Source organism: Ambystoma mexicanum, chromosome 10 (assembly GCF_040938575.1).
Source record: "Ambystoma mexicanum isolate Mex_15411 chromosome 10, UKY_AmexF1_1, whole genome shotgun sequence".
Classification (NCBI taxonomy): domain Eukaryota; kingdom Metazoa; phylum Chordata; class Amphibia; order Caudata; family Ambystomatidae; genus Ambystoma; species Ambystoma mexicanum.
This window is the reverse complement of record NC_090932.1, coordinates 742,670,546-742,696,721: the sequence shown is the minus strand read 5'-3', so window position 1 is coordinate 742,696,721 and position 26,176 is coordinate 742,670,546. Positions and strand designations below refer to the sequence as shown.

The 26,176-nt window shown below is 40.9% G+C and overlaps 1 protein-coding gene across 1 annotated transcript in view; it reads left to right on the top strand.

Annotated features, from left to right (window-relative positions):
* Positions 1-25,811, top strand: part of GPR171 (G protein-coupled receptor 171) — a 251,033-nt gene extending 225,222 nt beyond the window's left edge. Inside the window, exon 2 of the mRNA XM_069618383.1 lies at positions 11,736-25,811. Coding sequence (XP_069474484.1) covers positions 11,777-12,796 — 1,020 coding nt within the window. The 5' untranslated portion in view covers positions 11,736-11,776 and the 3' untranslated portion in view covers positions 12,797-25,811. The remainder of the gene's footprint in view (positions 1-11,735) is intronic.
* Positions 25,812-26,176: the final 365 nt, after the last annotated feature.

Genomic DNA, 26,176 nt, shown 5'->3' with positions numbered 1-26,176 from the left:
AGAAGTAGAAAACACCATGTGTCACTATGAAGATAAAGAAGACTTAACTACACTAAAATCAAAACTAAACAAAGAGCAACGTAGCATTTTTCAAGAAATAACAAAAGAAATTGCACATGGTGTGCAATACGAAAACAAAGAATGCACCTGCCAAAATTACAAACCTATACTATTGTATGTCAGTGGTGAAGCTGGTTCTGGCAAAACATTCCTAATCAAAATCATCAGTAGTTCCTTCAACAATTGACAAACAACAAACTGTCAGCTGTTGTCACTGCCCCCACAGGTTTAGCTGCCTACAACATAGGTGGTGTCACTTTACACCGATTACTACTCCTGCCAGTAGAACACCAAAACAAGTTAGATTATTACAAACTTTCTGCAGAAGCTGCAATGGAAGTACGCAGAGTATTGAAACAAATGAAAATGCTACTAACAGATGAAGTGAGCATGGTGTCCAACCTAATGTTGGCTTTGATTCACCTCAGATTACAAGAAGTACTCAAAACAAACTATGAAGAGCTCTTTGCAGCAAAACACATCATTGTTTTCGGAGATCTTCTTCAATTGACACCTGTAAAAGGTGAGCCTATTTTTAAAACATTAGGACACAAACTCTGCCGTAAAACTGTTGGCAGCATTGGAAATGTCAACCTTTGGCAACATTTCCAATACAGAGAATTAACAGAAAACATGCGCCAATCTACAGATCTCACTTATGCCAACATCTTAAAAGGTATCAGAGTTGGTATACTTTCTAGAGAAGCAGAAGCAATATTGAAAACCCGGCACATTCATGCACTTTATGGTGATAATGCATGTGCTACAGATGTTATGGAACAATTAGCCCACAAAAATGTCAATTGTATGGCCTTAATGCCAACTCTTGCAAGCTGTTTCAAATTCAATGAAATAATGTTAAGCAAAGAAATGCAACCAATTATGGAAATTAGCGCCACAGACAAACTAGATGTACATGGAATGACACTACCCATGTGTGACCAAGCCACAGCAAGACTAAATAGTTCAGAAAAATCAATCTCAAACACAGCAGGCTTGGAAAAGATATTAAAATTATACTTAAATTGCAGAGTAATGCTTAAACGTAACCTTGACGTGGACCAAGGACTAGTTAATGGAGCACTGGGTACAGTTTTTGGCTTTCAAACATACCCACGTGACAACAAAATTCAGTTTGTCAATATTCTCTTTGACAAACTTTCAGAAGTAAAAAGAATAGGACGCTCAACAGCTTAATTCCTTCTCTTCAAAGACATGTATGTACGCAGAGAACAATTTTCTCTAACTCTTGCATACGCAGTCACCATTCATAAATCACAAGGTCTTACTCTAGACAAAGCAATGATAGACATTGGTAACACAGTCTTTAAAGAAGGCATGAGCTACGTAGCACTGTCACGCCTACGTACAATTGACGGTCTATTTCTAATAAACTTTGATGCAAGTAAAGTAAACGCTGATATTCCTTGCATTTTAGAATACAATAGACTTTGTTCACTATACACCCCCATCTACAAAGATATCCTGTTCCACAAAAAGGAAAATGTTCTAAAAGAAAACTAAATCAAACAGAAATGCAACAGGATGTCACTGCAAATCCTCCAGAGACTAAAAGAAACTAAAACTTCATCAAGTACCACAAGCAAAAAAGTATCAATTAGGGAAAGTAAACCAGGTACTTCTTTAAAGAAGGAAGACAAACTCCCAAAAAAGCAGTTAGATACAAAACTACCTGGACCATTTAAATTCTCAAATATAGTTGGTGTAAGTTGCTACGCAAATGTAGCAATGAATATTCTATTTCAATTACCACCAACTGTTGACAACATTTACTTACACAGTACAGACCCATTGTGTTTGCAAATGTTAGTACTTCACAGAAATGCAGCAAACAATCCTGACAACACGTATAGTGTTCATGGAATAAGACAACAATTGGACTACTGTGCTGGAATGGTGAAATTCAATATAAACTCACAGGAAGATCCACAAGAATTTCTAATGTACTTACTATTAGTACTGGAAAACAAAAACATACCTATAAATGAAATCTTCCAGATTTCATACATGTGGAAACATACATGCACTCTCTGCAACAATGTGACACAAGAACAAATCCCCAATGAGCGCTTTGTCTATATATCAATACCTAATTGTGAATCCGTTACATTTCAGCAACTTGTACAAAATGCAAACCACGGTAGATTATGTTCTACCTGCAATTCGGATAATCGCTCCACGTTACTAATACAAATACATAGTAAATACGGAATACTAATGCTTCTACGTTACAATGCAGATGGTATGAAAAACAACTGCAAGCTGACTGGATTCACACATGGTCAAATATCACTTGGTAGGAAAACCTTCACAACAATAGGTATAATCTACCACGCAGGAGCCACAACCAACTCAGGGCACTACACTGCATATATAAAATGTGGATGGTTTGAATGTAATGATAGTACCATTACTCTAAAGCAGAGATTACCAGCTAATCTTACAAACGCGTATTTAATGTTCTTAAAACCAAAATGTGATAACTGAACTGTACTTAAACCTTAAGTACACTTGTAGTAAAAAAATATAAACTGTCACAATATTTCAAAACCTATCTAACTGCCCAAAGATTCTACAACAACTAATCAGATAAATTAATACCACTCAAATAGAGCAAAAAATAGACAGTTAGAATATGCCAATTGGTATCTAACTGTCCCAAAATTTACAAATATGCAAACAGATAAATCAATACCACAAAATTATATCAAAACATAAACAGTTAGAATACGCCTACTGGTATCTAACTGGGCTAAAATTTTACAATATCCAAACAAATACCTAATATCTTACTGCTCACAAAAACTGGAACAATCCAATGCATAAAGCATTAGGCAGAAAGAACAAGTAAACGTGGAAAACAAACAAATAAATAAACTGTAGCATAACAGAAAAAGTTTTTTTTTTTTAATCCAACATGGATTTTTTTTCTCCCACAGACCCAATGATTTTAGCAACAAACACAGAAACTTTGCACATTGCACAGTACTCTGGTTTGTAATCTACTAAATATGAGGGTCAATAAAAAGAAGAAAATGTTGATTGTACAATGTTTTAGGTCATTATAAAATACTAATACTAACATGCTATTTTCTTTTATTACAGAAATGAACAAGAAAAACATGGACTCCCGTACCTAAACCAAATAGTACGTATAACAAGATAAATACAACCATCGCAGCATATCACACCAATACAAGCTTATAACATTGTTCCTTATAAATTAGTTTTTGACCCAAAGTTAAAAGCCACTATGGGTGTGATATGCTGCGGTGGTTGTGGCCAGGGCATGCACTCTTGGGTGCATGACCAAATGGCCATGCACCCAACATTCTATACCCTGGCCACAACCACCGCAGCATATCACACCCATAGATGCAAACATTGCAACCATGTTTATGTCCGCGGACAGGGGGAAGGTCCTAGGACACATTCAACTTGCCAGAGGACAATACAAACAGCGTCCTCAGGACACCCCCATTTTCTTTATGTACGAACATTTCTGGACACCGCGATTGTTCTTAAAACATTTTCACCTTGCCAACGAACAATACAGACAACGTCTCCAGGACACCCCCTGCAAACATTCCAAGACCCCACGAGTGTTCTTAGAACACTTTCAAGTTGACACCGAATCCATTCTGTTTATTTACGAACATTCCAGAACAGTCGTGTTGTCCGCAGACAAATTGAACACAACAAAAGCGTATAGCACATAAATAAAATACAACTTTGAACCTATCTCATACTCCCCCATCCTCCCCAAAGACTTCTACACACCACCACACTCTACTAAATACACATTTTGAACAAACTTTCACTGCGCTGTCCGCGGACGTCCGCAAATGCAAGATGGCGGGCGCGACAGAAGATCTGACGCGCATCACGCACCACGCCGCCCAATCAGCAAACAAGTTGCATGTCCGCGGACATGACGCAAGCCGCTGGGCCAATCGGGGTGCTGTCCACGGAGCGAATAGGGAAGTCCGTCCGCGAAGCGAACACAGATATCACTAATTTTTTTGCCTTACATTTTGGTCATTTTTTAAAAAACTACTCGACGGATTTACACCAAATTTGCAAAAGCACGCTTTCGGGACCAGGCCGCCACTCCTGCCGCAAATTTGGTGTAAATCCGTCCAGCAGTTCGGGCTGTAGCCGTGCGTAAAGTTTTTTCCCATTCAGTCTATGGGGAAAAAAAAGTTTTGGGACCCCCCCTATAACTTTTCCCCCCCTGGACGAATCGTCACCAAACTTCGCAAAAAAAATTGGAGTGGGCCATATACTTTTTTTGCAAAGTTTGGTGAGGATTCGTCCAGGGGGAGCGAAGTTATAAGCCGCCCAAAAAGTGCTCTTCCTATGGAAACACCAATTTAACCATAACTACTAAATGGCCGCTACCGCGGGTGGAATTGGTGTTCGGATCACTAATGTGTTCACCAGTCACCAGCCCACTTAGGCTTTACAATGTTCAGTGCTAAGACATGGAGCTGTCATGCCTAAAGTCTGCTTCTCTGGGAACAAATCTAAAAAGCTGCATACATTCCAAAAATAGTATGTTTTCTCATCTCATTACGTATTCCATCTCTCTCGCCCTTCTTCTTCTCGGAATTTCAGCATGTCTCCATTGTCTTTCCCTTCTTCTCCCTGCTCTCTACCCCTCCACTGCTCAGCAATGCAATGGAGGTGATGGGTGATGTGCCAAAGATGGTTCCATTGTTAACAGCTTGAAGAGGGAAGTAAATCCGCTTTCCATTCAATTAAATGCCTGAAGAGCGCTGTTCAAAGGAGATGCTTTTCATACTCTGTGCAACTCCGGCAGGAGGCATTTTGATGTCAAAGGTAACACAAATAATGATAGGATACTTCTGATCCAGCTGACACTAAATTATGTATGGTGGAAAAGATGCCTCTACTATAGATAATGCAAGGCATGAAGAGTTCAGAAGCCAAATGGAGCAAATGTATTTATTCAGTTTTGAATCTTTGCGGTGAATTTCAATATACTTTTATGTGAGACAGGTGATGTTTCTTTCGGATTTGCTCAGCTTCTAAGCGCTGTAGTAACAGGCGTTAATATGGCCCAATATAATGGTATTCAGTTTATCAACCTTGGAAGGACGAAGGGCTGAGTCAGTCTTGACGTTCTAATAGAACGTGCAGGATGGCCCATGTCTGATGCAAAAGTGATGTAGAATAATGTAGAATGTCATCAATTGAAGAAAAAAAAAACAATATCCAGCTTGTAATGTGTGGAACACAAATGTTTATAAGCAATATAAAAAGCAATATAAAATAAAGCATTTAAAGTATTTTAAATAAATGGTAACCTGCTGATACACAACCGAGTCCCTGTAGTAAACAGCAACAGTGAACTAGACAAACTTACTATCACAAATGTTTCCTTATTAAGCAATGACGGAATTGTCAGAGAAAGTTGGTTCAGATGCTGGGGTAAGCGCTATTCATGCATGCCTTAAATGATTAACTTAAATGGCACTTGGAATACTGCTGTGTGTCTGCCCAGGCAGGGGCATTGCGGAGTCACAAGGCTATTATATTGCAGTAGTGATGTCAAACTCCAATTACATATAGGCTCCACTAGATGTCACTAGACTTTATTAAACAGTAGTTAGAGGTTTCAACACAGATATTATAATCGTGCAGGTATTTGTATGGGCTACAACACACTTCATCAAATGCAGGAAAAGAGACTGGGATACACTTCTATTTTAGGTGAAGTGAAGGCCAACTATATGACACCAATTCCACCTGTAACACCTTATTTTTTCAGACTTATTGTATTTTGCCATGTTTTTAACTATTGGATTACTGGAATAACAGTCGTGGCAGAATTGAAAAATAATTTAATGAAAAGGACTGGGAGGTCAAGCCCTTGAGGAAGCGCTTCCTGAAGCATCTGTTCCTATGTCGTGCTTGTAGGACCTTAGCTGTTGTTATGGCAATGTGTCTGGACACTGCTGATGCAGAGGCTGTTCTTGGCACAGCAAGTTACTTGAGTTGGGAAAGAATAAATTCACATGAGAAAGTCCAAGTTGCTGAGTAATGCTACGGTGTAAAGATACCCATCCGTAGGAGTTGTCAGGTCCTGTAAAATGTTGACCCTGTTTTTATCTGTTCCTTTTGGTAAGGTGATGATTTTGTAATTTTAGTGGAAGTGACTTTTGAGCTAAGTGATTGTGATGTTGTAATTGATGTGGTTTTGTTTGTTATTTGTGAACTGCTTTTATGACTATTTTGTAGAATCAAAGCAATAAAGTAAAAAGGCTCTGTATTCAAATGCAAGGCCATGCATAGATGGGAGACTTGGCTCATGTGAATGAGTCCAGATTGGATATTTAGGGCCTAATTCACAGAAGCGTTTTATAGTGGCAAAACCCTGTTGGAAACCGCTCTGTGAATCAGAGCCTTAAGTTTCTGTCTTGTCCTAGTACACACTTCGGGCCTGTTCAGCGGAAAGGATAAGAAGAGCAAAAGTTACCCTACCAAAGGAGGGAATCTGATGGCACCATGGTTAAAACAATAGACGATGCTCGACTACACAGTGTACAATCCAGCTAACCATTGATATGTATATATTTGAATCAAATATTTCTCAGTATAGGGTGGTGGATACCGTGGATGCCAAAACACACATTGACAGAGCTCAACGCCACAGTGCAGAAGTGTCACAAGCTGCTTGGGCCACCAGGCTGAGGAGGAGCAATAGACACTCTGTAAGCCTCATCATGCTGGGACTTAAAGGGCCATCTATCGAATGGGGAAAAAAGGCACTACGAGTCCCAGCATGCCATAGTAATGTGGCACTTTATTATAATGCTTCAAGTCGGATTCTGTACCCCACTCTACCGCCCACACCTCACAATACACAAACACCCAACTGTACCCTCACCCCACCAATTCACCTCCCCACTACCCCACCTGTTTACCTGCACTTTAGAAACTCACGCTACGCCCATCTGATTCTACCCCACCCAACTTCTCTACCCTCACCAACTCACCACCTACTCCACCTCTCCCTACCCCGCCATTCTGCCACATCCATCAAACTCAACCCACTAGTATACCCTATATCACCCAACTCCAACCCACTATTCGATTACACCCACTACAACACCTCACTGCTCTACCCCACTTCTCTATCCCAAGTCACTTCTCTACACCAGTACCTACTACCTTAACCCCCTCCAACTACTCTACATGCCACTCCATCCCGCCCTACTTCTATATCTCCTCTACCCAAACCACTCTATTCCACCAGTATACCCCAGTCTATCCCACACATTCCACTCCATCTTATCTCACTGTAACACTACACCAGGCCCACTGTACTACACCCACACTTTACACCTCTGTACAAGATCACACCCCACTACACTTCACCCCTCCCTATCCTGTGCTACTCCCACCCACTATAATTTGCTCCATTCTACCCTTGCCCCACCATAATATACCCTTCTTCACCACCACCAACCCTACTCTAACCCACCCCGCTCTACTACATCACTATACCATATCCCAGGCCACTACTGTACCCCCACCTCGACCCACTGTACCCCATGTACTTCACTCACACTACTCTGGCCCACACTGCTCTACCCTCACCCACTACATTACCCAACCCTACCCCTACCCCCACTTTAACCCACCTCATTCTACTTTTACCCAACTCGCCCTCTAACGCTTCACCACTCAAACCCTTCACTACTCTACTCCACACACCCTACTCTACCCCACTCTACTCTTGTCCCACCTTACATCACCCCCTTGTACCAGACCCACTCCACTCTACCAGCATCAACCCCATTCTTCTACTACCCCACTCAACACTGACGCCCTAGAATAACCCACCATAATACACTGTCCTACCCACAGTATCCCATACCACTCTACCCCACACTACTACTCAACCCACTCTACCTCTACCCACTCTTCTCCACCAGACTCTGAACCCTCACCATACCTCACTACTCTCTACACCTTCCATACCCCACTCCTCTCTTCCCACCCCATGACTCACCCATCTGTAGTGTATCCCTCTTTAACCACCAGCTAATATTTAATCTCACCCACCACCCCACTCTACCAGCACCTACATCCCCTACTTACAACATCCAGCCGACTACACCTCATGCCACCTTCCCTACCTCACCTCTGCTCACTCACCCAATGTCCAGTATAATGTAGCATCCCACACCCAGCCTTCCTACGTCATCTCTGCCTGCTATCTCCCACCCACACTAGCTCACACCTGCCCCTCACCCTACTGCAACATACCTGCCATGCTGACCAATGTCAATTGATTCCCACCTTAGCGTACCCATTCTCCCTTCCACTTTAGATCACACTTAAAATCGGCATGCTTAATTTAACAGTTCTAACATTTTTGCAAGTTAGTGTTTGTCGGCACGTTGCATTAGTAATACACATAGTTAGCAAACCTCCAAACATGAGAAGTCTTTCTACTATGTTTTTTTTACTAACATCGTGTTTGCAAACACCAACTTGAAGACACGTATGGAGTGACTGTAAAGCCCACATATTTATGCAATTCTCATTTGCAAATGTAATATGCAATAAAAAACTGCAAATGCAAAACTATTGCCTTTTCCTAAGCTTGTAACATTTGTTGACATACTTACAATCAGGCCCTAAGCCCTCAAAACATACAAAAAAATAAAAAGTACAGCCATGTAAATATGCATTCAAATATATGCATGTGAAAGCAATTTGCTACATTTTGTAAGAGGCTAAATAACATAGAGTATCTCCTTATTGAAAGAAGAGGATTTATTTTCCTGAAACATGAGCATTCAGCAAGTTGTATTTCTAAATAAACAAGACTTTAAGACTGCCAGCTACTCCCCATTCAAACGTATCACAGCATGCACCTTATCAGAAGATGAAGGATAATGTTTTTGATAGCACTAATCGATAGAGCTGTAGAATACAGCATGGCATTCCGTGGTAATAATAATCTCCATTTCACAGACATTTAATATTTGGACTAGACATAGAAAAGTGTCTTGCAGAGTCCCACAGGTTCATCTGGAGGGGCAGGAGGAAGGGGGGGGGGGGGGGTCGTTGGCCTCTGCTCACAAATTATAGTGCCCTAATGTGATGAAGAATTTTACAATTGAACACATGGATCATTTTTGTCGTTTAAAATAGCTCAAATGTACTTGTTGTACATAAGGTCACACACAGACATATTAGAGAAATGGAGAATGGAAAAATTACAAACATTGCATCATCGTATACCATAGAAGTACTTCATACATAACCCTTGTGCTTGATGCATCTTTGCCTTCCTCCATAATGAAACAATTGACGGGTCCAGCTCTCAACGTGCTCCTCAGCATCATGAAGGCCTCCCACACAGGAGGGTAATTCCCGGATATCCTCAAGGTGTCATACAAACTATTTATTCTGAAAAAAACTAACCCTATATCCAGATGACCTGGCCAAATACCAGGCATATACAAACCTCCCGTTTATTGGAAACATTTTGGAAAAAGTAGTTGCTACACAGCTACTCACCAGAATTGAACAAGATCACCTCCTTAATGACTATCAGTCAGACTACCATCCCAAGTGTAGCAATGAGACAGCAACCATCCAGGTGGTGGATGATGCTCTCCAAATCAAAACTCCATCGTCTCACACATTCTTTTTGACCTTAACATGGAGTCTTTGGGCACTCTCCTCAAAGTTCCCAATGTATCCATCCAGCAATACGCGGATGATACTCAGTTGTACATGAGAGTACATTGCACGCAGGACACCATTTTTCTATGCGGTTACCTAGCCATCATCCAATCCTGGAGATTGACTGCCTACCTCAAACTAAACCCATCCAAGACTGAATTCATCCCGATCAGTCCACCCACTGACCCACAACTTGTCCAACAATGGTTCAATGGCATGTGCCTAGATGAATTTGGCCCACGACTCTCTGACACAGCAAAATCCTTAGTCTTCACCATTGACAACAGCCTGTCTTTCCTGTCTTTCCAGAAACACATAGCCAAGGAAGCCCAAACAGCATGGCTTTGAATTTGCACCCTTCACAAATTCACACCATTCATCCAACTGCAGAACCTCCGGACTGTAGTGCAGACGTGCACATCATTGGGGGAAATGCCCTCTTGATGGGGCTACCAGTTGCCCACTTGACTGCACTTAAAGTGATCCACCATGCTGCAGCATGTCTTATTATGGGTGCACAGAAATTCGACTGAATCACCCCCATCCTACGTGAAATACATTGGTTTCCTCTCCTGGCCTCTCCAGGCCAGGATACTGTTCAAGACTGCATCTACAACGCAGTTATGAGTAGCACAACAGTGTACCTGGAGGCTAAGCTCCAAATATCTGGTGCCACCCGCTCCTTGTGCAGCAAATTGACCAACCAGATTTAATCATAACTCATCCACAAAGAGATGACTTTTACCGATGAAACATCAAATAAGCTCCAAGAAGCGCTGCTCACTTCATTTATCTCATTTAACAGAGCATAGAGTCTCCTTAAAAAAATATTTTCCCAAATGTAACCTAGAAGTGAGACAGTGAGGGAATGAGGGAAGGAAGCAGTTTCTGGGATTTCACCTTACATTGTTGAGGAGTTGGGTAGAAGCATGAGTGATATGTGAATGATGCTGCACCAATCCTACCCACCTCCGTCATACAGCAGCTTGTCTACATTTCTTGCATGTGATTGTCTGGACCAAAATCCCACTGTCCTTAAGTAGTCGCTAATTTGTCAAGGCATTAACATAAGAGTTTGATACCTCTGAAATTGTGGAAATATTGGGATTAAATCAGTAACATGGCAAGATTGCTTGACATGTTGCCAGTTGTGTCAGAGATCTATCAGTTGTTCAAATGAACAAGACCTATACCGCAGCCTCTTAGACTATTAAATATCTCAGGGGTTAATGCAGAGATTACATAGAACTCTGCACCTGCTAGAGAGATCTGCTTGTAGGTCAAGGTGTACTGTTCAAATTAGGACAATTTGAGTTCAGGATAACATATTTGTTTAATGGACTAACATATATTAGTATTAACTCGCTACGTGATAATTCAGTCAGTGGTGTGCACTACATAAATGGCTAACAATATGAATATTAATAATAATAATAATATCATAAGGTAGATGTGAGTGAAGAGTTGGGAAAACAATGCATTTATTAAGGAGGAGTTGATTGACGTTCTTCAGTAGACACCTCCAATCAACTTAACTGTGTTTTATTTAATGGCCAGACTTGGCAACCTAACAGTAACCATGGTTCCCACCTTGAGGAGCCATACTACAAGATGATAGCCAATCTTACTGCTGGGTGATAGCCATACTTACCACTAGGTGACCAAATTCTCCCAGGGGAATTACAATGACCTAACTGCTGTACTTAAATCAGAGGTAAACATGTTTAAACAACATAAGACCAGCTGCATTTATTAGCCAATGTCTATGAATGCCTACATATCTCTGTTCAGCACATAAACATGTATATTGTTGAAATGACAATTTAAAATGGCAGTATGTTTTGGAGTACACCTGTGATTAATTTCTTTCTCTTGAATTCCATTTTGCTAACATCCATTTCTTGCATCTGTTTGCATTTTTACAGGTTTTGGATGCTTACAACACAGACTCATTATACAGTTTCACATGATGACTCACATTTCCATGAACAATTCTGCTTACTGCGCAGTCTACAATGAATTGGAAACATTCACCTACTTCTACTACCTAATTTTCTTGGTTGGATTTATTGGCAGTTCTTTTTCACTGTGGGCATTCACTCGCAAGTCAGTCAATGAAAAGTGCATAAGTGTCTACCTCATTAACCTGCTGACAGCTGACTTCCTATTGACCCTCGCCTTGCCATTTAAGATTGCAGTTGACTTGGGAATTGCTCCTTGGGGACTGCAAATATTCCATTGTCAAGTCACAGCTTGCATGATCTATATTAACATGTATATATCAATCATATTTTTAGGGTTTGTAAGTATGGACCGCTGCCTTCAAATTATGAACAGCTCCAAATGTTATCAAATTCAAAAGCGTGGATTTGCCAAAATGATATCTACAGTCATATGGGCAATGGTTCTCTTTATCATGCTCCCAAATATGTTAATACCAATTAAAAGCATCCCGGAAAAACCTATTGTGGGATGTATGGAGTTCAAACAGAAGATTGGAAGGGACTGGCATGTGATGTCTAATTTCATTAGTATAGCAATATTCCTAAATTGTACTTTGATGATTCTTATTTCTAATTTCCTAGTCATCAAACGACTTTGTAAGCAGCAATACAGTGATGATTTTGAAGACATAAAAAAGGGACTTATCAAAATTCTGCTTGTCACAGCAGGGTATATCATATGTTTTCTTCCATATCACATTGTCCGGATACCATACACTCTAAGTCAGAGCGATGCCATTACAACAGACTGCAATGTCAAGAAATCTCTGTTCAAAGCAAAAGAGTCTACGTTGCTGCTATCAATATCAAATTTGTGTTTTGACCCCATCCTCTATTTTTTCCTTTCTAAAACGTTTAGATCTAAGGTTAATGGGCGACTTAGAAACAACAAGCACATCATCAATCAAATTGAAGAAACAGGGCATCAAACAAATCGCTCATCCATCTTGCAATATCTTCCAGCAATCCAAGCTGATCAATAATGAACACTCCAGAAAATTGAAAGCATGTGTTTTAAAGATTATCCTCAACATATTTGTTTTGTAAATCCTAACCCTCTAGAAATGGGGCATTGAGTATCCTCGTACAGTGTAAAGAAGAAAGAAAATAACAATTATGCAATAAATAAATATATGTATCACCTGAATGTGCTCTTGGACTAAGAATAGACTCTTAGATTGTTGATGCTCTTTGGGATGCTTCAGAAGGTGAATAGGGATTTGTTGAACTCTCAATGCAACAATCTGTTTAAAAGTCTATTGTGTACTCAATCAAAATCTAAGAAGTGGGAATGCTTAGGAAAGAAGGACCGACCATGAAAAAGAACCTGATGGCTGAATCCCATCTCACTAGGAGACAAGTATTAACCCAGGATGCTCAATGTCTAACGGTGCTTTGGACAACACAGCGATTCAATGTCTTCACATTGGTTTTGGTTGAAATGTTTGAGAAAAAAACACAAAAAGTATGAACTGGTTAGAAGCTGATTAGAAGTCAAGTTTAATCTCTAGAAGAAAGAGCAAATGGTTCCTCATTTTAAAGCACAGCAATTTTAAATTAAGCTTTTCAACGAAGACAAGATTGCTTCAAATTTCACAGATATCAGCTAAAGGCGTACAGACATGCGAGGAAAGGCAAAAGAAATGCTTCAATCTTTGCAACGACAATCTTTGGCATTTGTGTTTTTTTTGCATTCCAAGTATCTATATATACATAAAACAAAGTCATGTTTGTTTGTGGATTTGTATGTGGTGTTGATCTTGGGTACGTAACGCCTCATGAACGGTGAGGTCTGGCATCATGAATTTTGCATGGAATATTCTTTATTTAATTCACAAATGTATGCAACTATTTCTAGCTCGATAGGTCATCTGGTTCCCGAGATAATTAACTATTTTTGATTTTTCAGCATTACATTTTGTGGTGTTCCACGCACCATCTACAGGTTTTTATAGAAAGTGCTCATCTTCGTGCACTCATAATCGCGCTATCTGTGCTGTACTGGTCTTGTGTTTTTTGTTTGTTTATTTAATTTTGTTAGAAGAGAGTGAGTGTGTCTTCCTTTTCATTGATTTCTTTTGCAATACACTTGATACATGTTAATTTCACTAATTGATTGAACACCACATTTTTATTTACCTCTGAACTAAACTCTCACATGAAAATCATATTTTTATGCTTACTCTGATTATTTGCAGTGTATGTTTAGTAGCAACAATGGTCACCACTGCCAGCAACACTGCAAATAATCAAGAGTAAGCATTCAAATATGATATTCATGTGAGAATTTAAGAGATAAATGAAAATTTGGTGTTCAAGTAATTAGTGAAATTAACATGTATCACGTTTTACCTTTGTGGCAAACAACAATATTTGTTCATCTTTTTCGGTGGAATATGAAAACAAATTTGAAAATCGACATCCCGGGTGAATCGGGGTACTACGGCTAGTTTTAATAAAGGCAAGGTAAAGCCAGCTACATTTGTGCAGTAATATATGAAACTTGACAGGGTTAAGGAGAATCATACTTTATTTAAATAAAAAGCGATTGAAAGCACATACTCAATTTATTAACAATGAACATGAAATTATAGATGCAGTGTTCAGTGTATCCTGGGTGGGGGATTCTATATGGCCATACTGTTAGATTGTGTCAGTGTCAAGACAACCAATGGAATTGGGTTTCAGTGGGGAAATGGTGTATTTGTCACTTGTGGGGAATACGGACATTGGGACTCTTTCAACAACCTTTGGTGTCTCTGTGGCAAAATGTAACCATACAGGTCCAAGGGGGACCAGTTGCCTGTTTCCTTCATTAGTTGTACATGGCATGTTCAACCAATGAAAGAGTGAGAAGCTCATTGATCAAATGTTCCACAGCCAGGCTGTTAGTGACTTCCACTGTATTTGTATCTTCTTTCTTTGCAAGCATTGTATTTTTTCAATCAGATTTTGCTCTGCTATGGCAGTTTTCATACGTCTTTTTCATCTCTGGGTACAACTAGTGGTGATTGTGTTGGCTTATCTGTCTCCAGACCATTGGTGCCCCTAAGGAATTCTATTACAAAACTATTGGATTGTAAAGCAATACCATATTTGAAGCACCAGTGATCCCTGGGAATGTCTGCATCTCCCACAGGGATGTGGGTCAGCCAGGTTTTTTAAGGACTTAATCAAGGGTGAGTACAACACTCTATTTGGCAGACAAAAACATTTTCAGCTTTTCATCCAGGCTTTTATCCTACCTCACCTAATTCCTGCAAACAGTCCTGTGATAAGTCTTAATTCCCAGGCTGACTGTGCCTAGGCGTTTGTACATGTTGCTGAGGTTACACAGATATTTGTCCAACATGATACCTGTCATCATCCTAAAGTGACTCAAGGGGATTCCGTCCAAGAATTTTTGATCATCGCACCACTAAACAGCTTGTATTCTGAATAGGAACAATCGTTATCTCTGCATAGAAGGTAAAGTCATCTGTATGGGATCCCATTCTCATACTGTAACGAATCAGCAGTGTAGAAGACAATACACAAGTACCAATTTTTTCCAGATTATTTCTTTTCTCTTGGACAAATGGAAGGGCAAAGCTATACCGAATCTTCTAGTAAGCTATAAGGGTGAGCTCAATGTGTAAAGTAAGTACGTGGGTTAAGGAACACTGCAGTTCTAGTTCCATGTAAGTAGGTTTATTGTCCTTAGATACACCCCAGGTCGGTGACAGACAAGGTACGATATATGGACAGGAAAGAACACTGGTACATCGACTTCAGCCAGCTACAGCTATGACTGACACTTTGAGATCCTCTAAGCAGTCACCTACCCAACATGCCATGCAGCCATCACAGCATTGAACCCCCAGACCTGGGGCCCTTTAAGACGAGGTAGCAATACTTGGAGATGGATGGGGATGCAGAACTTACTCATATATCAATAATCAAACCAACTCAGGAAGTTGGCACATTTTTGTACTGTTTTATTAACAATGATCTAAAACAGGGAGTTACAACAGACATCAACAGACGTTTGCTCGATTTCTCTCAAAGCATCACATGAAAAAACAACATTCTGACACTAAATATGTGTCACTACTGAGGTCATGCTATGTGGTAAACTAGGAAAACCTACTTGGGGATGTGAAAGCCTTAAAGGGAACATCTAGGTATACGTTCCATACTGACAGAGGTTGTGATTGGGTCTCTAAGATCAGGTGGACAACTAAGCCAAACCCAAGTCATTTTCCGTGTCACACTAATACTCAACACCCTATTGGTTACACAAACTATAGGTCTCTTTAGTACGTGGCCCTCCATAATTGGTTGGCATGCTTGTCCCGTTCTGGAATATTCCACTTGCTACCAGCACGCAAGCTGGTTACCACAGCTGTTGGGAGGGTTGGCCTGGTCATGCCTCCCCACCCAATTAGTCCTCATCTATCATCACTCCAGTGGTCTGCCATTCAATTAGGCTTTGAACTCGGCCTTGTAGATGCTCACTGTGCCTGGGAATAAAATAGAGTGTGGCATGGTCTTATCATCTGGTTTCGGTGTAGCTCGACCCACAGTCTATTTCCATCTGATCATGTGACTGAAGACCACATTTTTGAGCTTTTAGCTGCATAAAATACTATCAGTGTTTTTCCATTACACCTCAAACAGAAGTTTGCTTCTTTCTCAGGTTCATGTACCTTCTTGATGGACGACCAAGCTCACGGTGGCCCGACTCTTGGTGCTGGGCCATCCAGCCTTTCTTGAATTCTCCTTCACCATCAGCTGTTTTCAACTGTGCCACACTTTAAGCCCTTTCCAGTCACGGGGTTCAACTTTGCTAAAGTGCATTGTGGAACTTCCAGATTCTATACATTCCTATGTATATACGGGACGTCGCCGCAATCTATTCACCACCTAGCCAGCCTCAGGATTACTTTGTCTACTTGCGTTACACCATCTGTACAATTGTAAAATGACTTTGCATTTTCTTTAGTGTTTCCTCGCATGGGCAGTCTTCATTTCGATCCAAAATTGTTTCTTTTTCTTTGATACCTCTTCCTTAGATCCTATAGACTGTCTCTATTCCTTCTTCATTTGTGCCTTTTCTAGATGTGTCAGTTGTTCTTCGTATGGTGTCACCAGTCTTCTTTCTCATTCATTTTCATACTTCTTCCGGGACTCCAGAAGACCATTACTTCTTTGTGCATGCGTACAGGGTTTTCTCAATGGATATCTTGTCTCGACGATTCTTTGCAGTATAGGCATCCTCACTGGTACTGCGCATGTCGCAATTTCCGGTTCCCAACATATAAGCAACATGGAAGAGGAGCTTCTGGTAGGGGTATTTAGCTCTTCCTCTACATCCCCCCCTGCTGAGCGATTCATCGACCACTCTCTCATCAGTCTTTACATCGAGACATCCTCGTCTGAAGAAGTGCTTCTTTGGAGTCCATATCTTTATGACTCCTTTCAGGTATCCTGCTGATTTCACATGTTCACCAACACTCCAGGTCATAAGGCTACATTGTCCATTTGGACTGCAATAGATCCATCTTCCCACATACCTCTTGTGGTTCTTCAGATACAAGAACTTTGTTCACTCAGGTGCACAAATGTTGGCCTTCACGTAGTCTCCGATTTCTTCATCTGTCTGCTCTTTAGGTTTAAATACCTGATTCAACGTCAATCACAATCTTCATTCCTACTGCTTTCTTTCTAGTATTATTGCATTGTGTGATTATTATCCTGATCACACACAATCCAAACATGATCATCACCAACAGGACTCCAAGGAACTTAAACATGTTCGCCATCCATTGTGGAGCCCATGCGAAGATTGAAGCAAACCGCTATCATCTTCAATGTCTTTCACTTCATCTTCCATCTTGACGTGCAAGTTTGTTACCATGCTTTATGGCTGCTGTCAAGATGCTATTCCCATTGTTGTGAGAAGGTATGATTGTGCAACACGATTCACCAATTTTGGCAAAAACACCTCCATCCATAGCTGTAATTATAACCTATCATATCAAATCATATCTGTTCTTAAGAGTCGTCAGGCATGCAGCTCTTAACTGCTGCTTAATAGCATTGAATCGTCTGCAGAAGCTCCCATCTGGTGATTTGCAACCACTTGGCATTTGCCATCATCTGGATCCCAGGCATAAAGATAGCAGTAAAAACTGAAGCAGTCTTGCTGAACAATCTGTGTTCAGATGGAATAGCATCAAAGGCTTCTATCGATTTGGCTGAGAAATTGTTTTCTCTCTTCATTCGATTAAGGAGTTGAGCAGGTCTCTTCTTCCTCAGGTGAGCATCTGCTTTTGCAAACTCACCAATGTTCAGGTCACTCTTTGGAATCACCAACGCTAGAACATGAACAATCACTATAGAACACAGTCCTCCCCAATCTCTGGGCAGCTTCATATAAGCTCTGGATCCAAAGGCCCAGTAGTGATCCATTATCACCACTGTCCCATCTTTAATTCCTGGCACATCGAATATTCAACCACACTGCTTATTCTCTCCAAATTTTCTTGTGGCATTTTCTCTGAAGCATATCTCTGCACTAGCCAAAGGCACTATTTGCAACAGGCCTCCTTTGTCTTCGAACCATGTCAGAAGCTTTGCGAGCCTCGGCCAGAGAGGTTTGCATCCTTTGCCCACTCTTTCGATAACCGGCTTGTGATGAGCAGTTACTGCCACAGCTCTGCATACAACTATGCCTACTTCCCAACCATCTGGAGAAAGTACAGTTCCCCAGGTTCGCATCTGGTCTCTTTCCTTGCAGCTTCATATTTCTTCAACAGTTCTTCTTTGGCAGTTGAGTTTCCTGGTTATCTCCCGTCTAATTCCAGCTCCCTTCATGCCAGGCTGTTCATATCATATCATATCACATGATCTCTGGTGTGTGCGCTCTCTCTTTTCTTCAAATCTTGGACATAATCATCTTCTTCTGGAGCTGACCATTCTATCACCCATAACAAGGATACCGTTTGACCCTGGAATTGACTTCTTGTATGACAGAGTGCAAGGTGAGTCAGGCAATGAGCTGTTTGGACATCTATCTCTATAGCTATGAATATCTTAGACTTTGCCATAGCATGAGGCAGGATAGCACATACATAGCAATCCTCCTTAGAAGTTATTTTTCCTACTTCTTTCATGTGTTCATACCACATGCTGTTTCCCAAATTTGCTGTACTAAATAGTCATTTAATTCATAATCATCTTTCATTGCACTTCTCTTGGGTCTCTTTCTTTGCTTTGTGAAAATAGCTTGTACCTGACACTCATTAAGAATATTCAAAACAGTCCGTCCTACAATAGGAATCCTAGGAACATTTGTCAAAAAAATTGGTGCCTTCACATGTATCACTGGTGTAGGAACAATCACATATGGCATTGAAATGCTTACAGTGTCTAGTTCTGCAAAGGTGACTGGAGTGGGAAGGATTAACAGAACTCCTTCCCTTTTGGGAACATAAAAGTAAACAGTGTGGATCAATAGAAACAGAAAAACAATAATAGATGCTGATCAGGCATATATTATGCACCCATACATTAGGCCAACCATCAGTGTCTCTCCACACATCGTTAACTCTGCTCACTTTCTGGAATCGCAATATGTTCAATGGACCACATTATGCATGTAATTACTTTTAAGGAAGGAAAAACTTCTTTAATCAGGCAATCTCACTAAATGTTCATGTAGCTGTCTGATTTGTTCTATTATTGCTGCCAATAATCGTCCAATTGCTGAGCCATTTTCAGGATCTTGACAAAAGGGCACACGTCAGTGCTGCGCCCAACAAGATAGGTAAGCTCGGAGTACAAAAACAAAGACAGAAAGAACTAGTCTGTGAACCTCAACATCTGACAGGACCATTTACGTGTCCAAAGAGAAACTCAGTGAGAAACGAATCAGGGAACTGCTCCCTTTTCCAGTTGTCAAAAAGGACTTCCTAGGGTCCAATGTCAACAAGCTCCGCTTGCACAAGTACAGTAACTTCCTCATTTCCTAATTATGATATTTATAAGGAATGTTTCAGGGCAGCCACAGTCCAAATGTACACTTGCGTCTGTCTACTGGATTGTCTTTGCATTCTTCTACCTCATCATCGATCGAGTCTGCAAGTGCTGAACTACTTCTTCTTGACTTGGTTCCGAGTGCGGTTGGGATATGTCGGTCTGACCACTATGCATCTTTACATCTCCCAAGTGGATCCAAACTTGCCTCCCTTGGACTTTAACTGCTGAAGGAGTAATATCTTCTACAACATAAGGACCAATAAACCTGGGCTTGTGCCACTTTCTAGTGAGGTTCCTAATTAGAACAGAGTCTCTGGCAAAAATTTTAGGAATACATAACTTTTCAAGTCCGGTTGCTGTATTGTCCTCATCTGTGTCCTGAGACCGACACCCCTTCTGCTTGAGTTGATCTGAAATGACAGAGATACTAGCAGTCAAACATGTTAAGTATGCATGTAACTAATTTCCTAACAGTTCTGCAGTTGTCTGGGCATCACTCCTAGTCCTCGATGGAGGAGTCAGAGGTGTTCTCATCTGCCTCCCTAACTTACTCGTGGGGTGTGAGGTGGTGATCTGATCCGGGCTGATTTCTCAATGCATATAATGCAAGGGGCAGGCCATTCAGCCACCCCTTCTTCAGTGTCAATTTCACATTTGCTATCCTTTCCTTGAGAAGAACGCTGAGTTTCTCACATATTCCGTTCGCTTGCAGGTGATAAGCAGAAGAAAACATATGCTTAGTACTAAGCAAGAGGCTAATCTTTTCGAATACCTCATTCACAAAATGAGGACCATTATATGATCTCTGGACCTCACATAGTCCCCATCTAGGAAGTAGTGCCATCAGGATGCTTGTATGGACCAGCTTCAATCCATCTCGAAAAGGGGCACACTACAACTTTCATATACCTCTATCCAGTACATACTTGCAGCATGTCAACATAGTCAATATGTAAATGCTGAAAGGGACCATTTGGTCAAGGAATCACTCCTCTGACTGTTCTCAGTGTGTGCCCAGCAGTAAACTTTTCACATATGATGCACTTTATTACATAAAAAGCAACATGTTCTAACAGGTTCGGCACAAACCAACCCTCCGCAGTGGTTGCTGCGAGGCTCTCCCTAGTAACATGTGCAGGGTAGTGTAGCTGTTCTAACGCCACCCTTAATAAGGCTACAGGCATCACCGGTTTACCAGTGCAGTCTTGCTGCCACAATGTTTCGGAAGGGGATAAAGAACACCCCCTCCCTGTGCATAGTTCACAACCATAATTATAATCATTCTTTCTTTCACATCAGGAGTATCAAAACTATAAATATCACATGAATATACAACCTTTTTAGCCTCTTCGTCTGCGTCTTGGTTTCCGTGTGAAATAAAATCATTTCTAATAGTATTTGCTGAGCACTTAACTATGGCAATGGCTACTGGGAGTTGTACTGTTTTAATAAGCCTGTCCAATAATGCTGCGTGTTGCACTGGAGTGTCGTCCGCTGAGAGGTAGCCCCTCCTTTTCCAACGTGCTAGCCCTGTGCGCACAGTCGACGTCACATAGGTGGAGTCATTGTACACTGTCACTTCCTGCCCTGAGTGATTCTCGAGCGCGACAATAAGCTCCACCAATTCTGCAGCCTGTGTTGAAAAATGAGACTGCCGTCTCGCACTTGCTACAACTTCAAATTCCCTGTTAGCTCTGTGCCTTACCACAGCTGAACCTGGCTGCCTTTCTCATTCTGTGTGATTGATTTTCGAATAGCCTCGTCAATAAAGAGAACCTCCCCCGCTGCTGAAGCATTCTCCTTTACTCTCAGGATCTCATCATAAAATTCCTCATAGCGCAAACATGCACTTGCTCATCCGCTGACAATGGTTCGGCTACAAACGTGGCAGGATTCACTATTTTGCACCTGACTATTTTGATCGCTGGATTCGATATAACCACCTCATATGCAAAAGCCCTCTGAGATGTCAGTGTACCGTTAGGTCCCTCCAAAACAGCAAATAATTCATGCTCAACAAATAAAGTCATGGAACACCCCATCACTATGCTTGCAGATTTCTCAGTAGCGAACACAGCTGCTGCCAATGATTGTTCGCAATGGAAGTGACCTCTCATAACTGGGTCCAAAATCCCACTATAATATGCTAAGGGTTTGTACCTCAATGTGGTTCTCTGCGTGAGTACTGCTATCATAACTGTTCCATTTGTGTGCGAAAAAAGGTAAAATTCCTCAGAATAATTAGGAATCCCTAAAACTGGAGCTGTGCAAATTGCTTTTTTTAATTTCATCAAACCTTTCCTCAGTTCCTCAGTCCATTCAATGTTTTCCTTATTCACCTCTGCTTTCTTCAGTGCTTGCAAAAGTGGTCTTGTATATGAACTATAATAAAATACCCATGCTCTGACATAATTATAGTCCCAGAAATGGTTGCATTTGCTTTATCGTGTGTGGTTTGATGTTTTCATAATTGCCTCAGCTCTTTCAGGTGTAACTTTGTTTCTTTCATTTTAATATTAATGTCAATGTTAAAGGATATTTGTACCGCGCACTATCACCACCGGAGTGGTCCCCTGGCGCTCTGGCAGTTCTGAAAATAAAAAGGATGGGTGGGGGGAGTTAGTGAGGAGGAGCTGGAGAAGTGCAAGAGAGCAGTGATGTGCTGTTGGCGGCCTCAGCCCAGAATTCCGTTGGCTGGGCTTGGGGTGTTATACTGTCAGAAGACGTTGTGTGCTGTTGTGCTGGTCTATTTGTGCTTTGTTTTGTTGTTGCAGTATAGTGAAGTTTATGCAGATTGTTGTGTTGTAGGTTTGTGTTTGTGTTTGGTTAGAATTTGGGAGGTGTATGCAGCGGGTGAAGTTGTTAGTTGGTTGGTTAATTTGCATTGCTGTCTCGAAGTCAGGCGCTAAATTTCTGTATTTCTAATCATGTGGGATGTTTGGGCGTCTCTGTGTCTACGTCCAGAACAGGGGCTGTACCACACTCACGGTCCCTTTCCCATATGGCATCATTTCATATGCATAGCCTTGGGTAGCGGCCGCCTACGTGGCCCCTGTTTGTATGTGGGCAGGCAAGCATTTGTGCGTACCTTGCAGCCTAGCCCAGAAAGCATTCCCAATCTAGTAGGAGGGCGGCATCGGTAAGCCCGGGTTTACTCCCTCCATGTTTTGGAGCTGCTCAGCATTCATCATCTTATTCGGTTGCTCATTCATGTTACCGCTTCTACCCCCTTTGGAATGTGGCCATGCTAATGCTTGCAATTTTGTCCAGGTGAGGCGTGTGCCTTCATTCACAACTCTCTTCGGTCCATGCCCCTGCCAATATCCACAGCTTAGTTAGTGTGGCAAGTGCTAACGTTCACGCGAAATTAACTGACTTCTGTATAACACCTCTTACTGACAATTATACACTTTGTATCCTTTGTCTGCTAGAATAATCATTAGCTGAATTGAGTCTCATCTGCACTCTTCCTCTGTTGTGGTACAAAATTAAAATATCATCTACATATTGCAACACAATACTTGCCAATTCAATATTGCTTAGGTCCATCCGCAGGTGTATTAAAGATCAATTGAGACTCACAATGCCCCTGGAGCAAATGTGTGCTTTTCAGCTTAGTCTGACAGAACGTGAATGACGTAAGATCTTGGGAATTGTTGTGCAATGGGATTGAGAAAAATGCATTTTTCAAGTTAATCACCGTGAAATATCGTGCCTCTGGGGGAATCATCACAGGATTTGAAACCAGAAGAAACTCTGCCTCTACAATCTGGTTAATCAGTATCATGTCCTGAATTAAACACCACAACCCCCCTTCGATTTTTTCACAGGATACGCTGCAGTATTACATGGTGACTCTGACATCACCAGGATGCCCTGTTCCATCATGGCCGATATAGTTTTAAAAATGCCCTCATCTGCCTCTTGAGACATAGGATACTGCCTTGATAGAGGTAAAATTGCTCCTGGTTTCAACTTAATCTTAACTTCTTCCACCCCCTTCAACAGGCCTATGTCATATGGGCATCTCACAAAAAGAGTTCAAAATCTAGGACATTACCTAGACCATCACCATTTAACAAACAATGTGCACAAATACACATATGTTTGGATCACCAGTATCAAATCATGTAATCTATCACAGATACACCCCAATGAAAGAAACTCTAATTTACACTATCACAAGTGGGGCCCCTTCATTACAAGTGATCGATTCGATCACGGGCAATTATCCCATACATGTGCCCTGAATGTATAATTATGTGAAATAATGGATTACTAACTGCGACCTTTCTAAGAATTTGGAACATAATTATGCTGTTGTTGATAACAGACATTATCGCCAGTTTCGACGGTAACAGTGAGGATTTTTAAGCCTCCTCACTCACCCAAGATGGCCGCTAACATAACATGCACATTATTACATGAGAAGCCACAGTGAGTTAAACACGTGATTACGTGATACCACGTGACACCACGCAACAACGGAAGTAGAACAACAACACTTCCTCCTCTGATCTCCAGGCAGCTAAAAGGTAAAGAAAATTCTGCTTTGCAAACACTATATACTTCGAGTGGCTATATAGATGGAGTGAAAATAGATAGACATGTCTTTAAAACTAATGCTAGGAACTGCGCAAAACAGAATAGGAAAAACTCTAACAGTCCCCCCCACCCCTTACTTTACAGCCTTTGGGAAAGACTGACGATAACATTAAGAGGAGTAAGCCGTACTCAACCAAAAGATCGGGCCAATTCTTTTGAAGCCCAATACTGATGCTACTACCACATACAAGCCGGCAAAAAACAAAAAGGTCAGTACACAAGCAATATGATCTGTGTAATGTTATAGACAAGAAAGGAAAAACCTTCAAACAATGAATATGGGTTTGCTTATAAACAGGTTTCCCTGAATGGACAACAAAAACCTAAACCAGAGAAATTAGAAAACAACGACATCCGTATCATGGCTTTTGAACAAAAATTCTCTATTTTGTCTACAAACCAATCAAATCAAGCTAACTGACAAGAAGAATGAAATAAAATTGTTGCATAGTGCAACCCATGAAAAGAAAGCAACCTCCTATTTCTCTCTAAAGAACCACGCTTTAGTCCAACTATAACATAATATAAAGGTCAGTGAAAAGTTTGGAGAGGGGAAATAAAATAGCCCCAATACACATGAACTTTGCCAAAAGAGTTTTTAACATTGCAATGCTTTTTTAGTTAAGTACAGAAACTTGACCATTTCCAGACCATTCATTAATACACACTTTGCATTTTCCATTATTTTACAGTATCCAACAAAAATTGTGAAAAACTGGGACTTTGTTGAACTTTTTGTCAACCTGCTAAAGCAATATACTGTCCTGAAGAGGGCTACAACAAAAACAGCAGAACACCAGGGTTGGTGTTGATGTAATCTGTGAGCCAAAACATATGTAGACATCCCGTAGACATTTTAACAATTGTGTCTTTTTTGCAGCACAAGTATTTTCCTTGTGCAGTACATTCACAATATGTTCCCCCAAAACGCAATGCAATGAATACTTTGAAAACAGTATGTCAATGTGATGAATTACAACTGTCACTTACTAACCTTGGACACCACTGGTAGAAAACATGATATTTCTGGACTTTTTACTTTTTTCTAATTGTGAAATCTTTTTTAGTGTGTGAGGTGCCTTGCGGAAAGCACCCACTACATACTTGCGTGTTGTGAAAACATTTTTGATTAAAATGTGTTTTTACTTTGTTTACTCTACGGACAAAATTCTTTGTTTCATGTGAAATTCGGATAGATGAAATAGATAATCTATCATGATTCTATTCTTTTCTGTGACCAGTCTCTGAAGTGGACTAAAAGAGGGGTAATTGAACACTTTGCTTGTTTTCTTACGCTATGTCATAGGGGCCCGTAGTCCATAAAGAGGTTGGCAACTTTACTATGTCTTCATTAAAAAATGTTGGACACTGTGTACTATCATCATTCGCTTTTTTATATCCTAATCCAATAAGTAATGCTCATTTCGAACACCACTTCATTGTCTGACCGGTCCTCTTTAAAAATATCCTCGTCAGTGACGTCATTCAATTTGTACCCTTCCGCATGGCAATCACTGTTCTCCACTGCCTGCCCTCATCATCAAATCCTTCGAGCATGGCCTGTTCCCCTCACACTATAGCTGCCTGCAATTCTAGGGGAAAAATATGTCCCCTCTCTTCGGCCATAGGTATATGTGGCCTAAACAAAAATTCATTAAGTATTCTCATAATCTTGCCCACTAAACCAAGTAGCCACGTTAACGAAATGTGTACCCCATAGTGAAAAACATCCTGCT